The sequence below is a fragment of the Buteo buteo genome, chromosome 16 (assembly GCF_964188355.1).
Source record: "Buteo buteo chromosome 16, bButBut1.hap1.1, whole genome shotgun sequence".
NCBI lineage: Eukaryota > Metazoa > Chordata > Aves > Accipitriformes > Accipitridae > Buteo > Buteo buteo.
In genome coordinates, this window is record NC_134186.1 from 13,809,198 (window position 1) to 13,828,405 (window position 19,208).

Sequence of the window (19,208 nt, forward strand, 5' to 3'; positions counted from 1 at the left end):
TATTGGCCAGATTCTTCCTTTTGTGTTGCTCTGCTTTCAGGAAAGAGATATTGTACGATATTGATTTTCTCTCAGAAAGTAATAGTGTTGTGATAGTCTAAGGGTATAAGAGAAACAGGGTTTACTGAAAGACACAATAACTTTTATTGCCCTGTCATTTATAGCCAGAAAAAAACAGACATACTGTCTCTTCATGGGATCCCCCAATAAATTCAATGTTAGCTGTGGAGCAAAGGGAAGACTTATGAACTGGTCGGTGTAGGACATGGTGGATATGAAGTAGCTTTTTTAAAAATGAGTGAGGAAGGCTATTTAATAAAAAGCATGCAACAAGACACTTGACAGGGTAAAAATAATCAGATCAGGGAAAGTAGCCACTGTATAAATTAGTGTTAATATGAAAAGTTCTCTGTAACATAAAGATATAGACTACTTGGCTCAGACTGATTTTTTTTAATAGTCTGTAACAGTTCCTTTCTACTCGTATTAGCATATTGTATGTACTAATGAATGAGTGTGCATCTCTGTGAACTGTGTGTATGTGTGCTTAATCTTAAGTAGGTGAATAGTTCTTTTCAATTCATTGAGATATAAAATTAAGCATATGCTGCACTGGGTAGAAGCCAGGGCATTTTTCACTTTGAAGGAGAGGGTCCTGTATGAATTCATTCTAGAGACTTTTATGAAGCCCTGAATAAGAGGTTCATGAAATAAACAGAAAGGAGTGGGGGTTTTAATCATTTTTGTGCCAGTGTTAACATGTTGACACTTCCTTTCTCTTGCCAAATACTTTGGATTTAAAGTCTAGTTCTTGAGCATACTTTGTGATGGGGGAGAACTTCACACTAAAACAAGTATCATAAACTAAATGTGCAAGCCCAGCTTAATTTACTTCTGTAAATTCCTGGTGGATATCATCAGCAAGTAAGTTCAAAAGCTAAAGATGACTGCGTTATGAAGAGACTTGTGCAGGGGTGACGGTGTGGAAAGTTGTTCTAACGCAGCCGCGTTCTGAGACCATGCCTTCATGTGCAAAGTTACACCACTGACATCTGAGGCCTTTTGTAGTTGGTGGAAAAAATTCAACTGCCTGCATTTGGATTTGGCTGAAACCTCTAGTGAGAAGAAAGCTAAGAAATCAATTAAAGGCTTTTTAAATGCACCTAAGGGAGTTAGGTGCCCGACTCCTATTGAAATTCAATAGGATTTAGTTGCTTGGAGTCTTTGGAAAATCTCAACCTAAAATTGCCGGCCTGCAGTATTCTTTATTGGTCCCAGTGCTATTGTTCTGTGCTCGCGGCACCGATTAAGGGAAAACAGAAAAGCTTCAGCACAATCAAGTGTTCTAAGTCCGTCTCGTAGTAAGTGTCCCTTTTTTTTCAGAACATGAACACTTATGTAAATATTATTTCATCTTAATTAAAAACATTAATAAGGGGACTTTAATGATGTCCAGTAACTTCTTAGGATTAATTATGGGGCTCTGAAGATAGAAATGTGATACTGATACCATGTTTTTTGGGTTTTGTTGCCTGTTTAATCATTTGGTGCCAAATTTGCTGGATATTTATTATATTCTTTATGCTAGATAAAGAATTTTAGCAAATGATACTAGGCTCTTTGAAAGGAAGGAACACCAAGTGTTCTGGCTTTGAACATTGTTTTAAAAACTTTTCATGATTGTTTTTCACTTGAAAAGATGCAATTTACAAGATCTTTGGAAGTGAAGAGATTTAAGTAGGGAGAGAAAAATCCCCAATCCTAAATAGCATTTTTGGCACTTGTTGTTGCTCAGTAAGTGTTTATATATATGAAAAACTATTTATCTTTTTATTTTTGATCTGTACTTCATCAAGTTGGGATTTTTACTTTATTGAGCTCGGTGTCTGTCTTTGTTTGCCTAGGCCATCTGATTTTGCTGTTCTGTGTATCTTAGAAAACACAGTACAGCTTTCAGGAAAAAATCCTGCCTTTCTTGACAGAACAAAGAGGGGCCTCTCTATACAAAGTGAGTGAGATTAGAAGAAACAGTTGCCTGCTGTTAATTTGTACAGACAAGTGCTGCTCTGGCTATACACAAGTGCCGTCTGAAGCATTTGCAAGCCCTGATGTGTCAGGTGAACAGTGTGCTGTGAAGTGGACTCTAGCTCTGTCTGAACTGATTTGTAGCCTGCAGTGGTTCCTTTTTTGCATGCTACCCTTCTCTGAGTGTAAATGCAACCTATTGCTCTACATGAGAGAGACATTCCTGCTTTTTCTTGACCTTTTGGTGGCCGTAGAGGATATGCTGTGTCCCTGCTTGTGAAGTTGCTGAGCCTGTTTGTTTCTCTGTTGCCCAATCCAGCTCCACAGCCCTTGGCTGACAGCAAGTGCTCCATTGGTCACTTCTCATTAGCATCAGCAGATCTATTGTCCCCTCTCTTGGCTACTTCAGAGACCTCCTTGTCATGACTTCTGAACAAAACTTTTGGCAGTGTCCTCGCTCCACTACTGCTGCCTGAGATTGCGAGGAGGTTTCCACTTTACTGTTGGCTCAGTAGCTCTGTAGCAGAGCTCTTCCATTGCCTTGCCTTACAAATAGGTATCGGTGCAAGTAGTGCCACAGGAATCTTATAGCTGAGGTAATGCTGGTTGGCATGCAATCTCTATACAAGCTATGGGAGAGCTTATTTCCTTGTTTAAAGGAATTCATGGGAACTTTATCGTGCTTGAAGCTAGAGTCTGAAAGAAGCTAGATTTGAAAGACTTGTGGGAACAATGTGGTTGATCCCTCCAATGAGGATAAAGTAATAGAGCTTGTGATATGGCAGAGATGGGTAAGAGTCATATTCCCAGTAAAATGTTGGGATGGGAGGAAATTCTTACAGTACAAGAAGTGTGTGCTTATGAGGCTTAAAGTCATCCCCCTCATCAATGCCTCTTGTTTTCCTGTGCTTGTTATCTCCCTTTCCTCTTAGAATACCATAGTTGTATGCTTTGCCTCCTTGTTCCTGAAACATGTATTCTTACCTCTCTTATGTTTATTGAGTTCATTGAAAAAAGTCTAGACTCAGAGTAAAGGCATTCTTGTTCCTAACAGGTTTCAGATGACCTCATCTAGTCCTCCCGCATCGAATGGCTGTGTGAACTTCTGTGATGCTCCATGACCAGTTACAGCTTTGAGGTCTACAGGCAGAGCATCAGGCAATATATTCTCTACACAGATGCTTTCTCAGCCTCCAGAGACAATTTCTTTATCTGTTAAATAGCTGCTGTTATGGTGTCATGTTCCATTCTATGTCAGGGTTTTGTTGTGGTTTTTGTTTCCCCAAGCTATTAATCTGCCTAATTGCTTAAAAACATGTCCTTCAGCTAAGTTTAGGGACTCTGTCCTTGCTTTTGGAGTTCCTACTGCACTTTACCTCGCAGTGTGGATGTTGGATGCCTCCCAACATTGGATTGTAGCTCTTCCAATCCAGTGGGGATGGAGTAGTAAAAGAAGGGCTTTTCAAGATGCATTTATTAGCAAAATAAACCAGATATTCATTTTTCTAATATACTTGTGTATATTTGTTTTCATAGATCTGACTCCAGTCACACAGCTGACAAAGTCTGGTTCCTCCTTCAATTCAGTTACAGTCCTTTTCATAAGTAACTTTTCCTTGTTGTCCTCTGATAGAAGAGACTTTCTTGTTCTTTTGCCTAATGGCATCCTGAAGTTTGTCAAGGTGATAGTTAAAAGTGGCCTTACCCATAGCAGGTCCAGTTCTTCAGTGTAAGTCAAACCTAATACATGGGCTTTTCATCACAGCTGTTCTTTGAGCCGTTCTCTGTGTGTTCCCTGTGTGGGCTGTTATGAAACTGTGATTAATCCATGGGAACTGTGGAGATATGGGCTGTAATGACAAATAGCATGGGTGTGTTTGTCAGGGGACTGCGTTTTTATGGATCTTGCCTAAGTTCTTTCATCAGGTGATGAGAGCTGTACTTTAGCCACATGATTAAGTTATGACATGTCTGTCTTGGGCTGAGGATAATTTTTATGTTTTGATGGCTCTTTCATTATACTTGAAGCGATTCCCAAAACTGTTCATGTAGTACCTGATCAGCTCAAAGGAACTTCTGTTTCCATTTCAAAACTGTGAAAGTGCGTAGTGAGATGCACAGGAGAATCTGTTGTGAGACTTCTGAAAAGGATCCCACATGCTGACCCCACTCCTGCACCAATGCACCAGTGAGGACTCAAGCTCCTTTACTGGTCTTCATGAGAAATACTTCATTCCCTGGTGTCTGCTAAATGGCTAGCTGGAGATCTATTGTAGTTTCACCACGCACTGTACCTGTATTGGTTTTATGTGGCAAGGTTTTGGTAGCGGGGGGGTTACAGGGGTGGCTTCTGTAAGAAGCTGCTGGAAGCTTCCCCTGTGTTCGAGAGAGAGCGAGCCCATACCAGCCGGCTCTAAGATGGACCCGCCGCCGGCCAAGGCTGAGCCAATCAGTGATAGTGGTAACGCCTCTGTGATAACATTTTTAAGAAGGAAAAAAAGTTGGGAGAGTGAGAAACAGCCGCCGGAGAGAGAAGTGAGAACACGTAACAGAAACAAGCCTGCGGACACCAAGGTCAGTGAAGAAGGAGGGGGAGGAGATGCTCCAGGCGCCGGAGCGAAGATTCCCCTGCAGCCCGTGGTGAAGACCCTGGTGAGGCAGGCTGTCCCCCTGCAGTCCAGGGAGGTCCATGGTGGAGCAGATCTCCACCTGCAGCCTGTGGAGGACCCCACACCGGAGCAGGTGGGTTCCCGAAGGAGGCTGTGACCCCGTGGGAACCCCACGCTGGAGCAGGTTCCTGGCAGGACCTGCGGATCTGCGGAGAGAGGAGCCCACGGAGCAGGTTTTCTGGTAGGACTTGTGACCCCGTGGGGGACCCGCGCTGGAGCAGTGTGCTCCTGAAGGACTGCACACTGTGGAAAGGACCCATGCTGGAGCAGTTCGTGAAGAACTGCAGCCCGTGGGAATGGCCCACGTTGGAGACGTTCGTGGAGGACTGTCTCCCGTGGGTGGGACCCCACGCTGGAGCGGGGGAAGAGTGTGATGAGCCCTCACCCTGAGGAGGTGAAGCGGCAGAAAATAACATGTGATGACCGTAAACCCCATCCCTGTCCCCCTGTGCCACTGGGGGGGCTTGGTGGAGAAATCCGGGAGTGAAGTTGTGCCCGGGAAGAAGGGAGGGGTGGTGGGAAGGTGTTCTGAGATTTTGTTTTATTTCTCATTACCTTACTGTGGCTGATTTGTAATAAATTGAGCTAATTTTCCCTAAGCTGAGTCTGTTTTGCCCGTGACGGTAATTAGTGAATGATCTCTCCTGTCCTTATCTTGACCCGCAAGCTTTTTGTTATATTTTTCTCTCCCCTGTCCAGCTGAGGATGGGGGAGTGATAGAACGGCTTTAGTGGGCACCTGGCATCCAGCCAGGGTCAACCCACCACAGTACCACAGTAGAAAAGCCCAAGGCTTGTTACACTACTCTCGTCTGCTTATTCCTTATAGTTGAAAGTGTTGTGAATTTACACGTGAGACGTTGCTTGCAGCTGGAGAGTTACTGACCCTGATAGAGTTCTTCAAGAAAAGTGATCTACATGTGTATCTCATGTTCATCTTCTCTACCTTTTCATCCAGAGTTAATCTGGTATTTGGCTGTGTTTAGATTATGTGGCTGAGAAGGCATGAAGATGGCATTAACCCTATGCCTGGGCTGAGGAGGAAGGATGGCAGAAGTGAGAGTACCATGTACAAATTGATAATTAAAAGGAAAAAAAGTCTCTTCTCCTAAGCAAGAGGGCTCCTGTATGCCCGCACTACTGTCACATCTCAGAGGGGTCTTTTTACCATGTCAATATAAGTTTTTTATCTCAGTGTTGTATTTCTGTTTTGACCTTGTAGAAAGGAGATCACAGTTAAGTTACATAAGGTTGAATGAGTCCTTGCACAGTGCAGTTCTTGTGCGTCTGTAATTTTAACCAGGAAAACTCCTCCACTGAGCTTAATCCCCACTCCCACTAGTGTTTTGCAGGCAGTTATTTTCGCTGTATTTTAATTTTTCCCTTGTGCTGAATGTGGCTTTTTTTCTTATTTCACTCATTCTTTACAACCTCTCTGTCTGCTCAGCGCTTCATCCTTCCATTTTCCTATATCAGCTTCTTGAAGCGATGTTTCAGTCTAGCTGATTCTTTGTGAGAAGTGCAAACTTTTATACAGTACACTTAGTAGATAGGTGTTAAGTGGGCAATTAGAAGAAAGTATCGATGAAACAGTGGACCAAATTGATCCGTAGTGCAACTCAGATTTGTTGGAATTCTCAGGTGTGAGGCATTGCTGCTTTCTGCCAGGGTACCTGCTATTAAATGGAATTAGCCCTAATTATCACCAGCAGAAATGAACTAAGGATCAGGTTGGCATCCTTCTAGTTAATGTAAAGTTCCATGTTAAGCTGTTAATCATGAAAATATAGGCCATATGTCTGTAGCTCAGGAAGGCATAATTCTCTAATGCAATTTTCCTTGTTGTCTGCAAGTTTCTGGCCACTAGTATGTGTACGGACAGAAATTCATCAGCCTCCCCCACCCACCAGAGACTACTTATTAGACTTATGCAACACAAGATATTAAAAATACTTTTGTCTGTCACATAGCCACGGGCAGGGGAGGGGGAATTTGCCAGTTGCTAATGGATACCTGGAGTTTTTGTGTATGACCATGAAGAACAGCTTGTGCACTTTCACCCCTGATGTTCCCTGAATAACTTGGGTCTCATTTAGGTCAATAAGCCTTTATCAAAACGTCAGGAGTGAAAAATGTGTCTTGGTGTAAGCCGACTGGTCGTTCCCTCCAGTCACCGGCGTCTATAGGACAATCAATGTTCTCTAAGCTTGTCTGCATGTCACGCAAAGAGCTGGATGACAGTAACCATTGACTGCGTGTCTGTCACATTGTCTTTGGGACAGCCCCTATTTGCATACTTGCCGGTGTGCCTGTTATCCAATGAACCATGGAGGGCCTTTAAAAAACATAGGCGCACAACTCCGATGCAAATTCCCTACGCAGAGAATACACGCTTCTTTAAAGCACAATCCAGGCTTTCACTTTCTACCTTCTTGCTATAAAACTGAAACTGTGATCCTGACAAGGCCACGGTGCCTGGTCAGAGTGCTGTTTGTGGTTTCATTGTGCTAAAACCTAAACTTTTCTCTGGGTTTTTCTTTGCCTACTGAGATAATTTTGTTGTTCTTTTTGCTTTTGGTAATTGCTTTAGGGGATATCTGAACAGTATTATCTGTGCTATCGCATACGATGTGAAGCTATACATTCCTTCCTCAAATTAGTTATTTTGAATGAAAGACAGCTTTTGCTCCCTGTATGGTTGCTATTGTCTTTTGTTAAGGGAGTTTCCTCTGTGGTAGTGATGAAAGGAGCTGTACTAGCCTTCTGCATACAGAAGAGTACTTGGATGTTAGAGTTTATTGACCATGTCTGTGAAATGAATACAATCACCTGATCAGAAAAGATGGCCTCGGGTGCTTTATTTTGCTATGACAATTCAACAGCACCTCATGTAAAGCAGGGATCATAATTTTGCCATTCACTGTAGGTTTGTAAATGACATTAGGTGAAATTGGACGAAGGGAGAGTTTCATTGCACTTGAAGCTTCTGCCATAAGACACAGGCTTTCCTTAAAGCGTCTGCTGCACATACTGTTTCTTTAGATTTATGACATTCATTATGACTTTATTTTATTGAAATATATTTAATAATAGTCCTTTTTTTTTTTAAAAAGGTGAAGTGTTCTGGTAGATCCTTTCAGAATGAAGCTGTAGAAGAGGTTCTTGGCTGAGTCAAAGGGTCTGAGCTTCATGTTTATTACAAGCAACAATCTGGACAGTTTCATTATGTCTTGAAAATCTAACTGGAATACAAGTGACTATAAACAATAGTGATAGCTGTTCTGCTGCATCTGACATCTTGCACAGGTTATGAGATTGTCAAAACAAAGGGCAAGTGTCCTGGCTGATGTTCTCCTAGCTTTTCTAGAAGCATCATTGAGTCAAAGTTCAACACTATAGTGCCCTGAGACGAACAGTTTGTCATGCCATCAGGAGACTGGCTTTTTAGAGCCACAAAAAGGTTATAGCAAAGTCAACAGATACATAACATTTTTTTTCCCCCTCTTCTTGCTGTATACAGACCTATTATTTTACTCAGTACTCAGGGCAATGTCCCATGCATTTTTGAAGCTAATTATGAGACTTCCTTTCATCTATACCGGACTAGGGTTGTATCCTGGTTATTTCATTTAATTTAGAAGATAATCATAGGTACCATCCCCTTTGCCAATCTGTTACAAAAACCAGCAGTGAACCCTGCAGAAATGTGAGGAGGCTGGATAAAATGTTGAGCAGTATGTTGTCTTCTCTGCAGTTGCTCTTTATATTAAATCACTCTATGAAATAAGCAGCTTGTTCTCTTAATCTATGTAACTGTGATACCTTATGATTGGTTTTCCTGCTTTATTCTTTCCATGTCTTGTATGTTTTCAATTACAAACCACTGTTACAATTCCAATTAGTAGATCTTGCTGTTGGGTCTGATAGAGAATATGACCAGTTATTAGTCGAATTGGCCAATAAGGGGAGTATTGCAGCTCCCTGTTACTCGAGGAAACTATGCTGAGTATGCCATGCTCAACCAGCCTGTAGGAAAGCAAGGTTTATCTACACATTGACAAAATTCCAAATATGACATAATTGTACCTCTGTCTAATTAACAGGAATGACACCTATCACTTGTATGGCATTTCCAAAGTCATACCTTAGCATAGGTCTGTGGTTAACACGTAGCTTGATACTAGCAGTGCTTCAGGACTAGATCTCTGTTTCTGCTGAAGTCTCTAATTGTTGAGAAGAGGATGGGAAAGGCATGCTTGAGATCTCACTATGTTTTCAGTGCACCTGGAAACTGACCTATTGGTAATGGCTACTAGAAATCTTTCTTCAATCCATGTGAGATTAAAGGAAGACTGAAAAAGTATAAATAAGTGGGAGGCTAAGCTGATACAGTAAATTGAATGTGAAGCACACCTCTTCCCGAAATGAAATACGCTAGCAAAATACTCATCTTCTGAATACAGACTCTGCTTGTTTTCTTTGGCTCAGTCAGGAAACCTTTTGTTTGAATTAGACCAAGTGAACTGCAGAGAATGGTCTTCAGTTTTAGTATGTGTAGACAAACCAAACTGTGTGCAATTAAAGTATTTAAACTTGCTCTTAATCTTTTCTTTCTTTAGTCTTAAGGATTTTTCTGTGTTACTTGAGATCATTTTGGTATAGCTGACTTTTTTTTCACCTTCCAAATTTTACATTTTATTTTAGCATTTCCTAACACATTCTGAAAAAAGATGAGAGACATACAGTAGAGAATTAACCTAGTTCCCTGTCTATTTCTTTTAGGAAATTGTATTAGTGGTATTCTTTGGAACAGAATATGTGGTTCGGTTATGGTCAGCAGGATGCCGCAGTAAATATGTTGGAATATGGGGAAGACTTCGTTTTGCTAGGAAGCCTATTTCAATCATTGGTGAGTATGCACAGCTTGCAAAGTTGACGTAAACAATGAGTAAAACTTCTCCTTGAAAGTTTTGAGAAATGGAATTTCTGCAGTAGTTGAAGCCAAGTTAGAGCAAGAGCTGTTGTCATTAGCGTTATCGTAGATCTGAATTTCCTTTCAGGAATCCATGGCACTGTCATTTGAGAACAAATGTAGCTTGGTTTGTTTTTCCAGAAGAGCAGAGTGTTTTCTTTTCACAAGTGATCTGAAGCTTTGCCAGAAATAAGTCTTGACCATAGTCCTGTCTCCTGTGACCTCAGGATCCCAGACACCATACAATAGCTACAACTGTATTTTTTTTTAGATACTGGACGGCTTTTTTTTTTTTTTTAATGCCCAGCAACCATTTGAATAATTTTTTATGAGTTTATTTTGCACTCTAATTGAGCTATGTACTGCATGGTGGAGCATGATAGATGCACTGTATTTACTTTGTGTATCTGTTGGATTAAAATATGGTTATCAGTGATGCATCTGAAACTGGGCACCAGACTGCCCTTGATATTCACTGCAGTTGGCTTCCCAACATGACTTTGGTGTTCTTAGAAATTACATCCGTATATTCCATATATGTCACAAACAATTATTGTTTTTAGAATGCTTGTCATGCATTTAGCAATTTCAATGAAAGAAACATAATAATCCAAAATCAATCTGTATTTTGTTAGCCAATATTGAGAGAACTGTGTAAAGACCCTTGCCCTGAAGCACTTAAAATATAGATGGATTAAATGAACCAGATTTTGGAAGAGGAGTATTGTTATAGAAGCACAGTAATTCTTGTTCTGTGACATAGTTTTTTCCGCTACTTGGAAACAGTATTTGTTGTTGAGTAGAGGATATAGTATTTCATAAGCTATCTACAATTTTGCTGAATATAAATTACAAAATTTTGTACCTGAGTATTTTTACAATCATAAAATAGTTTAGTTTAGCTTCTCTGTGCATATCTATAAATAACAACTGTATCTCAGGTGTGACTACAATTATAAAATGGCTTTGACTGCATCTTTGCACTCTGTCCACAATCCATTTCTCTTGAGACCTAGAACACTAGGGGTTCTGAAACGTCATCCAATTTATTTCATCTTGGAAAGCAAAACAAAGTTCTGCTTTGCCAGATAAGTATCAAGAACTATTTCACTCTCCAAAATACGGAGTTCCTTTCCAAAATTAACTAGGCCTGATGCACAGAGATTTAGAGTACAGTCCTAGGGTAATGACTGACTTAAACTAAATTAGATATACACACTAATTCCAATTTTTCTCTCACTTTTAGACCTGGACAGATGAAATAATAGTAAGGCACTTGTCTTATATATGAAATAAACACCGAAACCTCTGTCAATGAATAAAATACTGTCTAAAACAGCAGAGAAAATAAGATACACTGAACAGATAATGGGTAGAAACTGCTGAAATTCCTCATGGGTTATAGCTAATAATCATTCCAGGCTGCTGAGGCTGCTTTACAGTAACTTATATCACTCTCGTCATTCATCTAGAATGTGGCCATCTTGGACCCATCCCAGTAAAACCTTTCTATCATATCACACGGTTATATTTTCTTCATACATTACAATCACACAATTATATTTTCTTCATATGTTACAATAGAGATCTCTTGATATATAAACAAAACTCTTAATTTGGGGTGACTGTTCAAATTTGTTACAGTAATATTGTCATTGGTTCTAGTAACAGTCTTGCAGAAGTATTGCAAGATGCTGCTAACTCATTTTTTCAATTGACTTTTATTTTCCAGATTTAATTGTAGTTGTTGCTTCCATGATAGTTCTTTGTGTGGGCTCTAAAGGTCAAGTCTTTGCAACCTCAGCTATCAGGTAATTGTATGCAATAAAAGAAAATAGTGCTGAGTAAGGTGTTGGGTTTTTCCAGGAGAAAATGAGTCACTGCTCAGAGTCATGTAACAGAGCAGATCACCAATCATGTATTGGTGTGAAACAGTGATCCCATTAAATGTAGGGGAAATAAAATTTTGAGTGTGTTGTCTGGTCATAATACCTTTACGTCTGATGGAAAGAGGTGCACATACCCCTGCCTCCTTTCCCCAACTAGGTGGATTCTACCCAAATCCTGTTTTAGTTTCTTGGCTCAGTTTTATAGCAACTCTTCCATGCTTCATGTCTCTGACGTCTTCAAGCTGCTGCTTCATAAAATGCCTGGGGTTAGTAGTTGTGAGCTCCTGATGGACTGAACCCAGCTCGTGCTCAGGAAGGTCACACCACTTGGTTTTCTTGAATGACAGGGTACATGTCAGTTTACTGTGCTCTGCTCGCTAGCTGCAGTGATGCTCTAGGATTGCAGAGACTCTCATAAAAAGAATATTTTAAAATATTATTGCACTGTCTAGTTCGAATTGCCTATGAAATTCCTCAAAAGTGAGGAACTCAGATCTTTAGTTAGCTGTTTCTGTATGTTGTTTCCCATCTTGGCGAGCAGGTCAAATATGAGTTGATGAATGATTTCTAGAGCATTCACAGCCTGCGTCCAAAATTCCTGAATCCTTGACTTATCTGTACTAGCCATGTTTAGAAAGGTCTGTCCTTCTCTCGTGCAATCTCCCCATGCTGTCTTCGTAACAAACAAGATGAAAGATGGGTGAACGGAGTGAAAAGAGATAGGCTGCTAAGTCTAACATAAAATAAAATTTAATAAAAAATAAAAGTCTTTCTCTTAAAACGGTCCTTTGGAAGAGACAGACTTCCCCTCTCCACCTGTATTTCTTCTCTTGTTTCTTTAGTCTTTTCATTCATTTAAAAATTGCGTTCCAGGGGCATCCGTTTTCTGCAGATTTTACGAATGCTGCATGTTGACCGTCAGGGTGGTACATGGAGGCTGCTGGGATCAGTAGTGTTCATACACAGACAAGTAAGTTTGAGTACCCTGAGGAATAGCATAATAATTGATGCAAAAGTCCTTATATTTGGAACAGCATGTATGCAGATATGCTGATGATGTCAAATATATTTAGTGTGGAGGCAGGCAGTCATCTCTTTTAACCAAGTATGGTTGTTCTGCCTTGTTCAAGGGACAAAAAGTTCCTAAAAGATTAAAAATATTCACCTCCACTTTGGCAAACTTTTGGCTTGTATTTGGACTTAACCACAGAAAATGAGACTTGTTAAAAGTAGTCTGAGTATTTCTAAAAACATGTATCTAAATTCCAAAATTGTTTTGAATGTGGCACTGTCTGAAAAAATTACCCAACTACTTTTTGGTGACCAAAAGATTAATGAGTCACGATTGCAAGTGAGGAGGTTGTTTTGACAATGTGTTTGAAATGTGCACGCTGGACCAAGTCATCAGCAGTGGTGTAAATTCTTTCACCATTAAGCTCAGTGGATTTTTGTTAATTTCCACAGCCAACAGTCAGTGTCGATGTTTATTAATTGCTAAAATTCCATTCTTCTATTCCAATCATATTTTAAAAAACATCAGTGATGGGTAATTTAAATGTTTCAATAATATTATAATGCCATTATTTTGATTCTCTTTGCAGGAACTGATAACTACACTCTACATTGGATTTCTGGGCCTGATTTTTTCCTCTTATTTTGTGTACCTGGCTGAAAAAGATGCTGTAAATGATTCTGGAGAAACAGAGTTTGGCAGCTATGCAGATGCCCTGTGGTGGGGAGTAGTAAGTATAGCAATTTCACATGTACTAAAAGTAGTTAACACCTTCAAATGTGGAGTAAAGTTCAAGCAAGCATGGAGTTAGAACAGCACTTTGGAATGGCCCCTTATTTCTTCAATGCACTTTCTGTTTTTGTAATTCTATGAAACTAAGAAAATACTACAGATGATCAGTTGTTTTATTTGGTGGTCATAGTTCTACGTGATCTGAAGTGATCAAATTATGTATACGAGATGTAGAAACATCTGTTCTTCTTCCCTTCTGTTATAGTGATTACTTCTTGCTATTTTTCTCATGGTAGGGTTCAACCTTCTAAGGTGGTAAGAGTCTTGCTAAATCAGGGCTAGTGCTTTGGGGTTTTTTGGGGTGTGTGGTTGGGGGAAGGGGGTGCCTTGTTGTTGTTGTTGTCTTTTAAGCAGATATCTATGGTTTGCTATTTGGCCTGGGACAGTAACTCCCTGTTTATTCAGAATGGACTAATTCCAGAACAAGGAGCATCTGAGATACTTAAGAAATCCAGGCACAGGACTGTTTTAAAGTGGTTATATTGCTTTGGAACACACTTAGTATCCTTATGTGGCATTCGTCTGTGCTGTGTGAACATACCATCTTGCTCAGACATTTCTGAGGTTTCTCTAAGGTGCTGCCACACTTTGGTGTAGACGAATCTTTAGTTCTACTAATAAAGTTCTGCTTTCTTGCTGTTGCTAGTGACAGTTGTCTCTATGTTTGTTTATTATATGCACTAGTTTGGCAGCTCTATTCTGGGATTATATTTTAGTAAACACTTCAATTTTCTAGCTTCTGCTAGTAACAATTCCCTCTTTCTTTTCTCACATGGTATGCCAATATTAGGTTGGCTGCTCTGTTTTGGGATTTCCCATCTGTAATTTTTTCCCTTTCCTTTTCCTATAACAGTTCAAAGAAAGGTACTTTTTGGAAGCTGTTTTTCCTTATCATTAGTATTCAAGCAATGACTTGATTTTATCTGCTTTAACTGTATGTAGCTTAATAAAACAGTCATCATTAAATGCTACAGATCTTTAAAATGCATAGGCATCACTAATGATTCAATACTTGCATTTTCAAAATGTGCTGATCTTCTAGAGTCTTGTCTTTGCTGTTTTAAATCAAAAGGCATTTTTTTTTGTTGTTGTTAAAAATGAGACTGCTATTAAGTCTTATGTACAAGAGCGATAGGACTAACACCTCCATTTCACTAATAAAACATATTTTTTTAAGAAATATTTTTTTAATAAACCTCTGCGTGTATGTGCTTATATAGCCTTCTCTCTACAAACAGTACTACTTGTTCTTTCAGGAAGGAATGGTCTATTGATGACCAAGTCTATTGCAGGTCTCCTGGTGCTGAAATACACATGTAGCCTTTTTTTAATACAACAGGTTTTGTTTAGGTTGCTACTAAGGTCTGCTGCAGAAGTCCTTCCTCTTGCTGTCTGCCATGGTTAAATACAGCCTCTCTTAGGATCAGAAAACTTGCTGTGTAGCACAAGGAAGTGGCTTTCTGGCAAGTAGCTTTTTCAATGCTTTCATGTCATCACGGTGTTTTTATTTTCCAGTATAGCAGTCAGATGACTTGGTAATTAACAGTGGCAGATGTAGCTGCATTTAAAAACACATGTTGTCATTGGCGTTGGCATTAAAAGTTGAGTATGTGACAGACCAGACTGGCTTACTGAAAATACAGTGAAGCCTTCCACAGAAGCAATATGGTCTGTCAGGATATTGAAATATTCTCCTTTCAGGGAATTATTGCTCAGTTAATAGGCATGCCAGTTATTTTGTCTTTCTAACTACAAGAAACTTCTTTAATCAATAAGTTTAATTATGGTAATATTCTTTTTCTGTTATAACTTCTATTATGTTGCAGCATGACACTTGAAGTGTGAGACTGCATTCAATGAACCCATAATGTAACTTCTTTAATATTAAAAATGGAATTTAGTGTCCTTGTTCTGCTCTAAACACAGATGCTACACTTCTGCTAACTGCTAAAAGGATCTAGCAAAACAAAACTGAAATGGATTCAGGTCTGTCCATTTCTGGTATTTTGATACTGTAATATTCTTCATGCTTTCTGTTAGGAAAAAGCCATTTAAAATTAGGGCAATAAGTGGGGGGTCATTAAGTATCTGAATGCTTCCTAGTGAAGGTCTCAAACTCGTACAAAAACCTTCTCAAAGTGTTAGGTCTCAAAAGTTTTGGTTACCTTTTAGCCAGAATTTTCAGAATCGCTTAAATGCCACAAATTCTTGTCACTGAAAACCTGTCTCAGTCTGTTTTGAACTGGACACGCAGAAGAGGGTAATTCACAGCTCCTGTCTCAAACACTGTCATAGATACGTGATCTGTCTGGCAACGTAGCTGATCTCACTGCTCTAAAAGTGCACTTACCTTATGTAGTAGAGAATAGTTCTAAAAGAAAAATACCTGATAACGTTTCCACATCCCCTTTCTTGCTCTACAACATTTTTTTTGTTATCTCAGCTTATGTCTGCACTGCTAAACAAGTTCTTTGGGTAGCGGCAATAGAATATGTAGCATAGCATAAAGTAAACCATATAAAAGGTCTGTGTTGCTACAACTAAACTGCATCTGGATTTGGGTACTTTTGTATTAATGTGCTTTGCTGACTATAGACATACCCATAGGGTGCATAACTTTTAATTAAGTGTTCCTTGTTGTCATTGTTGTTATTTATAAATCTATATTGTGTTTTCATTTCCATATGTAAATTGGCCTCCTGGGCTTTATTTGAATTTCCTTGAGAACTCTGGGCTGTAGCTATTCACCATTCCAGTTTACAGGATTCTTGAAGAAACCTAAGGTTACCTTGTGGTATAAAAATTTGTCTGTATTATTGCTGGTTTTGAATGCAGCACATGTTATATAAATAATTCTGCCAATGGCTGCATATCTGTATGTCTTTCAAAAGACAAATTTAATATTTGCAAGTAAAATACAAGTAACATGATGCATCTTTCAGCTTCCCAGTGCCCATATTCAAAATTACTCTGCTTATGTTGTCCTTCATGTTCAGACTAACAGTCTTGAAGACCTAGTATAGATTCTGGACAATAAAAACAAGAATTAAAAAAAAAAAACCAAAACCCCCAAAAAACCACTTAAAAAAAATTAAAAAAAATGCTAAATGTTCCCACCAAATCTGTCAAAGATGACCACCTTCAGGGAATGTATTGTCTCATTGTCTCTAGGGTTTTTTGTGTGGTTTGGGGGGGCTTTTTTTGTGTTGTTTTTTGTTTGGTTGGGGTTTTTTGTTTTTGTTTGGTTTTTTTTTTTGTGGTTTGTCTCCCCCCCCCCCCCCCAGCATTAAATTCAATCATGCCTCAGGCAGACCGAGGGGAGCTCTCCTTTTGATATCCACTGAATGATACACAATCCAACCTTCACATCTGAACAAACATCCTTCAGGAAAACCATTATGTGGATTGTGCTAACAGTCTCTTTGATCATGAACACTATTTGTCACAAGCAATTATTGAATATAGCCATGCATGGATATTACACTGTGCCCATTCCTTTGAATTAGTTTGAATTGGATCAAGCAATTGTCTGTAAGTACCAGCTTTAGTTAAGAGTTTCTTGTTCCTTTAATTCATCGATATGTGCTTTCTCACCAAGGACCGAATTCAACACAACATTCATAAGTTTGCTTGCTTCTGAGCATACATAAAACCATGTTCCTATTTAGTAAAGCCTATCAGTATGTGCTTAATATAAATTGAAAATCAAAATTGTGGGAAAGCTTTGCTGAAAAGTTGCAGGGAAATACACTTGAAAATACATGTGCATAGAACTTTTGTTAAATTAGAACAGATCTGATTTAATTTATAAATAGTTGAACATAAATATTGAAAAATTGCTACATAAAAGGGATCTTGTGTTATTCAGAACCCTCTTTTCCCTCCTCCTAAATTAAAAAAGCTGTGGAGGACTATACACTGCCTTCAATGTTAGACAGAAGGCGACACTTCATTTTTACTCTTCTTGTGGTTTACAAGTCAAGAATACCAACTATAGGCCATTATATCCTTCCCCCCCTCTCCTTCCCCCCCCCCCCCCTCTAATTTTTGGGATGAAGTGTTTGGGGTTTTTTGGGGAGTGGTGGTGGTTATTTTAAGAATTTTTGGAAGAGGGGTCAGAAGATGCAAGGGTTAGTATTTTAAAATGCTTTTTACATGCAATCTATGCATGTTGCAGCTGCCTTCTCATCTCTGAGCTTTAACTCCATGAGCAGTTCCAGATACATTTTGTTCTCATTAATGAAGATCTGTGTGGTAGATGCAGAGAAACCTTTTAAAATTCTTACTTACAAAGTACAGATGAAGATATTCTTACATGTAAAGAACGCTCTTGGGACTTATTTTCTTAATTCCCAAATCTTTAAACCTTTACCAAAAGATATCAAAGAGCTAGGAAAAAAATTATGTCTAGAAGAATGCAGAAATTTTCAACACTTGGTTTCCATTTGATGAAACAAAAGTAAAGTATTTCAAAATATAGATAATTTTCTATTGCAGGATCTAGGAAAAATAATTATAATTAAGGAATTTAGCTTTCATTTAAATTTCAATACTTAGCACAAATTGTGCTCCTGTTGAAGTGGATCTGTAGGAGGCTGAAACTAACTTCACTCTGATTTTCCTCTGTCATATGGCTAGCATTATCCTCATAGGAAGAGGTTTTAAAATGTCCCTCCTAAGATATTTGGCTACTTTGTATATGCTCAAACATTCTTTTCCCCTTGTTGTACCTAGATAATGCTGTTTCTTTTCAGTATAGTTACTATATTTTGTGAGGTGTAATATAGTATTAATACTGAATAGAATATAAATAGCTGCAAAATTTCCACAAACAGTTTAGAAATTGTAGTCAAACTATCCGCATATGTTGATATCTTACCCCAGCACTTCCTTCGATATCACACTGAGATATAGAGGGTACTACTCCAGCTGCCTGCTTTTTCTGACATTTTTTGTACAGAAGTAGTCTGTTGAGCAAGGTTTAGGTAAGAGAAACTCCGCTACTCTAGATGAAGACCTATATGTGCTCGAGCTCAACACTGGTGAGGTCAAGTCCACTAGGCAGAGCTGGCTCTTGACTTTGCCAGCAGTGTGACTGATGGTGGCTGGCAGACCTCCCACCATTTCCCATTCATCTGATCAGCGAGCAGAGAAGGGCTGGCACACTGCAGCCTCCCAAAGAAAGTGGGTATCGCTGTACTGTAAACTTTAAACAGCTGATGATGGATTAATTATCAGGCTAGGATACAAAGCTGCTGGATCTCCTATGAGTTTTATTGCTTGTGTCCATGTATATGTTTACTACTGAGTTCAGACCTAAAATTGTCTGTTTACTCCAAGTAAAAATGATCATAACAATGATCAAATTAAAAAAATGATCAAATAACCATCTTCCTGGGAGGTTTTAAGTCTTTTTGCTGGACTATGTTTTCCTAATTCAGTTACCTTTGTATTTTGGTAGCGTGCTTTTGGGGGTAAGGACAAAAAAAAACCAACAAAACTTGGATGAACCAGAACACTTTGCCTATACCTTCACTAATAATGAACAATTCTCACTATTTTTATGCAAGTTTATGTCCTGTATCGTGTCATCCTTGAGAACTACTGCCATGGTGATCCAGGGGATTAATAGACTATTTTACAAGAGCAAGTGAAAACAGCTTTTATTTTTGAGGCTGAACACACTGAGAAAGGGATTCAGCGGCCTTTGCAGCATGCTGTACTGCAGGAGTGAGGCAACAGAAAAGGGGAGGTGGACAAACTGAGACCGTGAAACAGTGGAACAGAAAAACAAGGCTGAAATCCCATCTTTCAGAAATGAAGACAGGAGCCTACAGGAATGTCTGGTAC

The 19,208-nt window shown here is 39.2% G+C and overlaps 1 protein-coding gene across 8 annotated transcripts in view; it reads left to right on the plus strand.

The window, feature by feature from the left end:
• Positions 1-19,208, plus strand: part of KCNQ1 (potassium voltage-gated channel subfamily Q member 1) — a 372,410-nt gene that overhangs the window by 85,043 nt on the left and 268,159 nt on the right. For all 8 annotated transcript variants that reach the window (XM_075047919.1, XM_075047920.1, XM_075047926.1 and 5 more), the window contains 4 exons: positions 9,476-9,602; positions 11,398-11,476; positions 12,428-12,524; positions 13,156-13,296. In XM_075047919.1, coding sequence (XP_074904020.1) covers positions 9,476-9,602; positions 11,398-11,476; positions 12,428-12,524; positions 13,156-13,296 — 444 coding nt within the window. The remainder of the gene's footprint in view (positions 1-9,475; positions 9,603-11,397; positions 11,477-12,427; positions 12,525-13,155; positions 13,297-19,208) is intronic.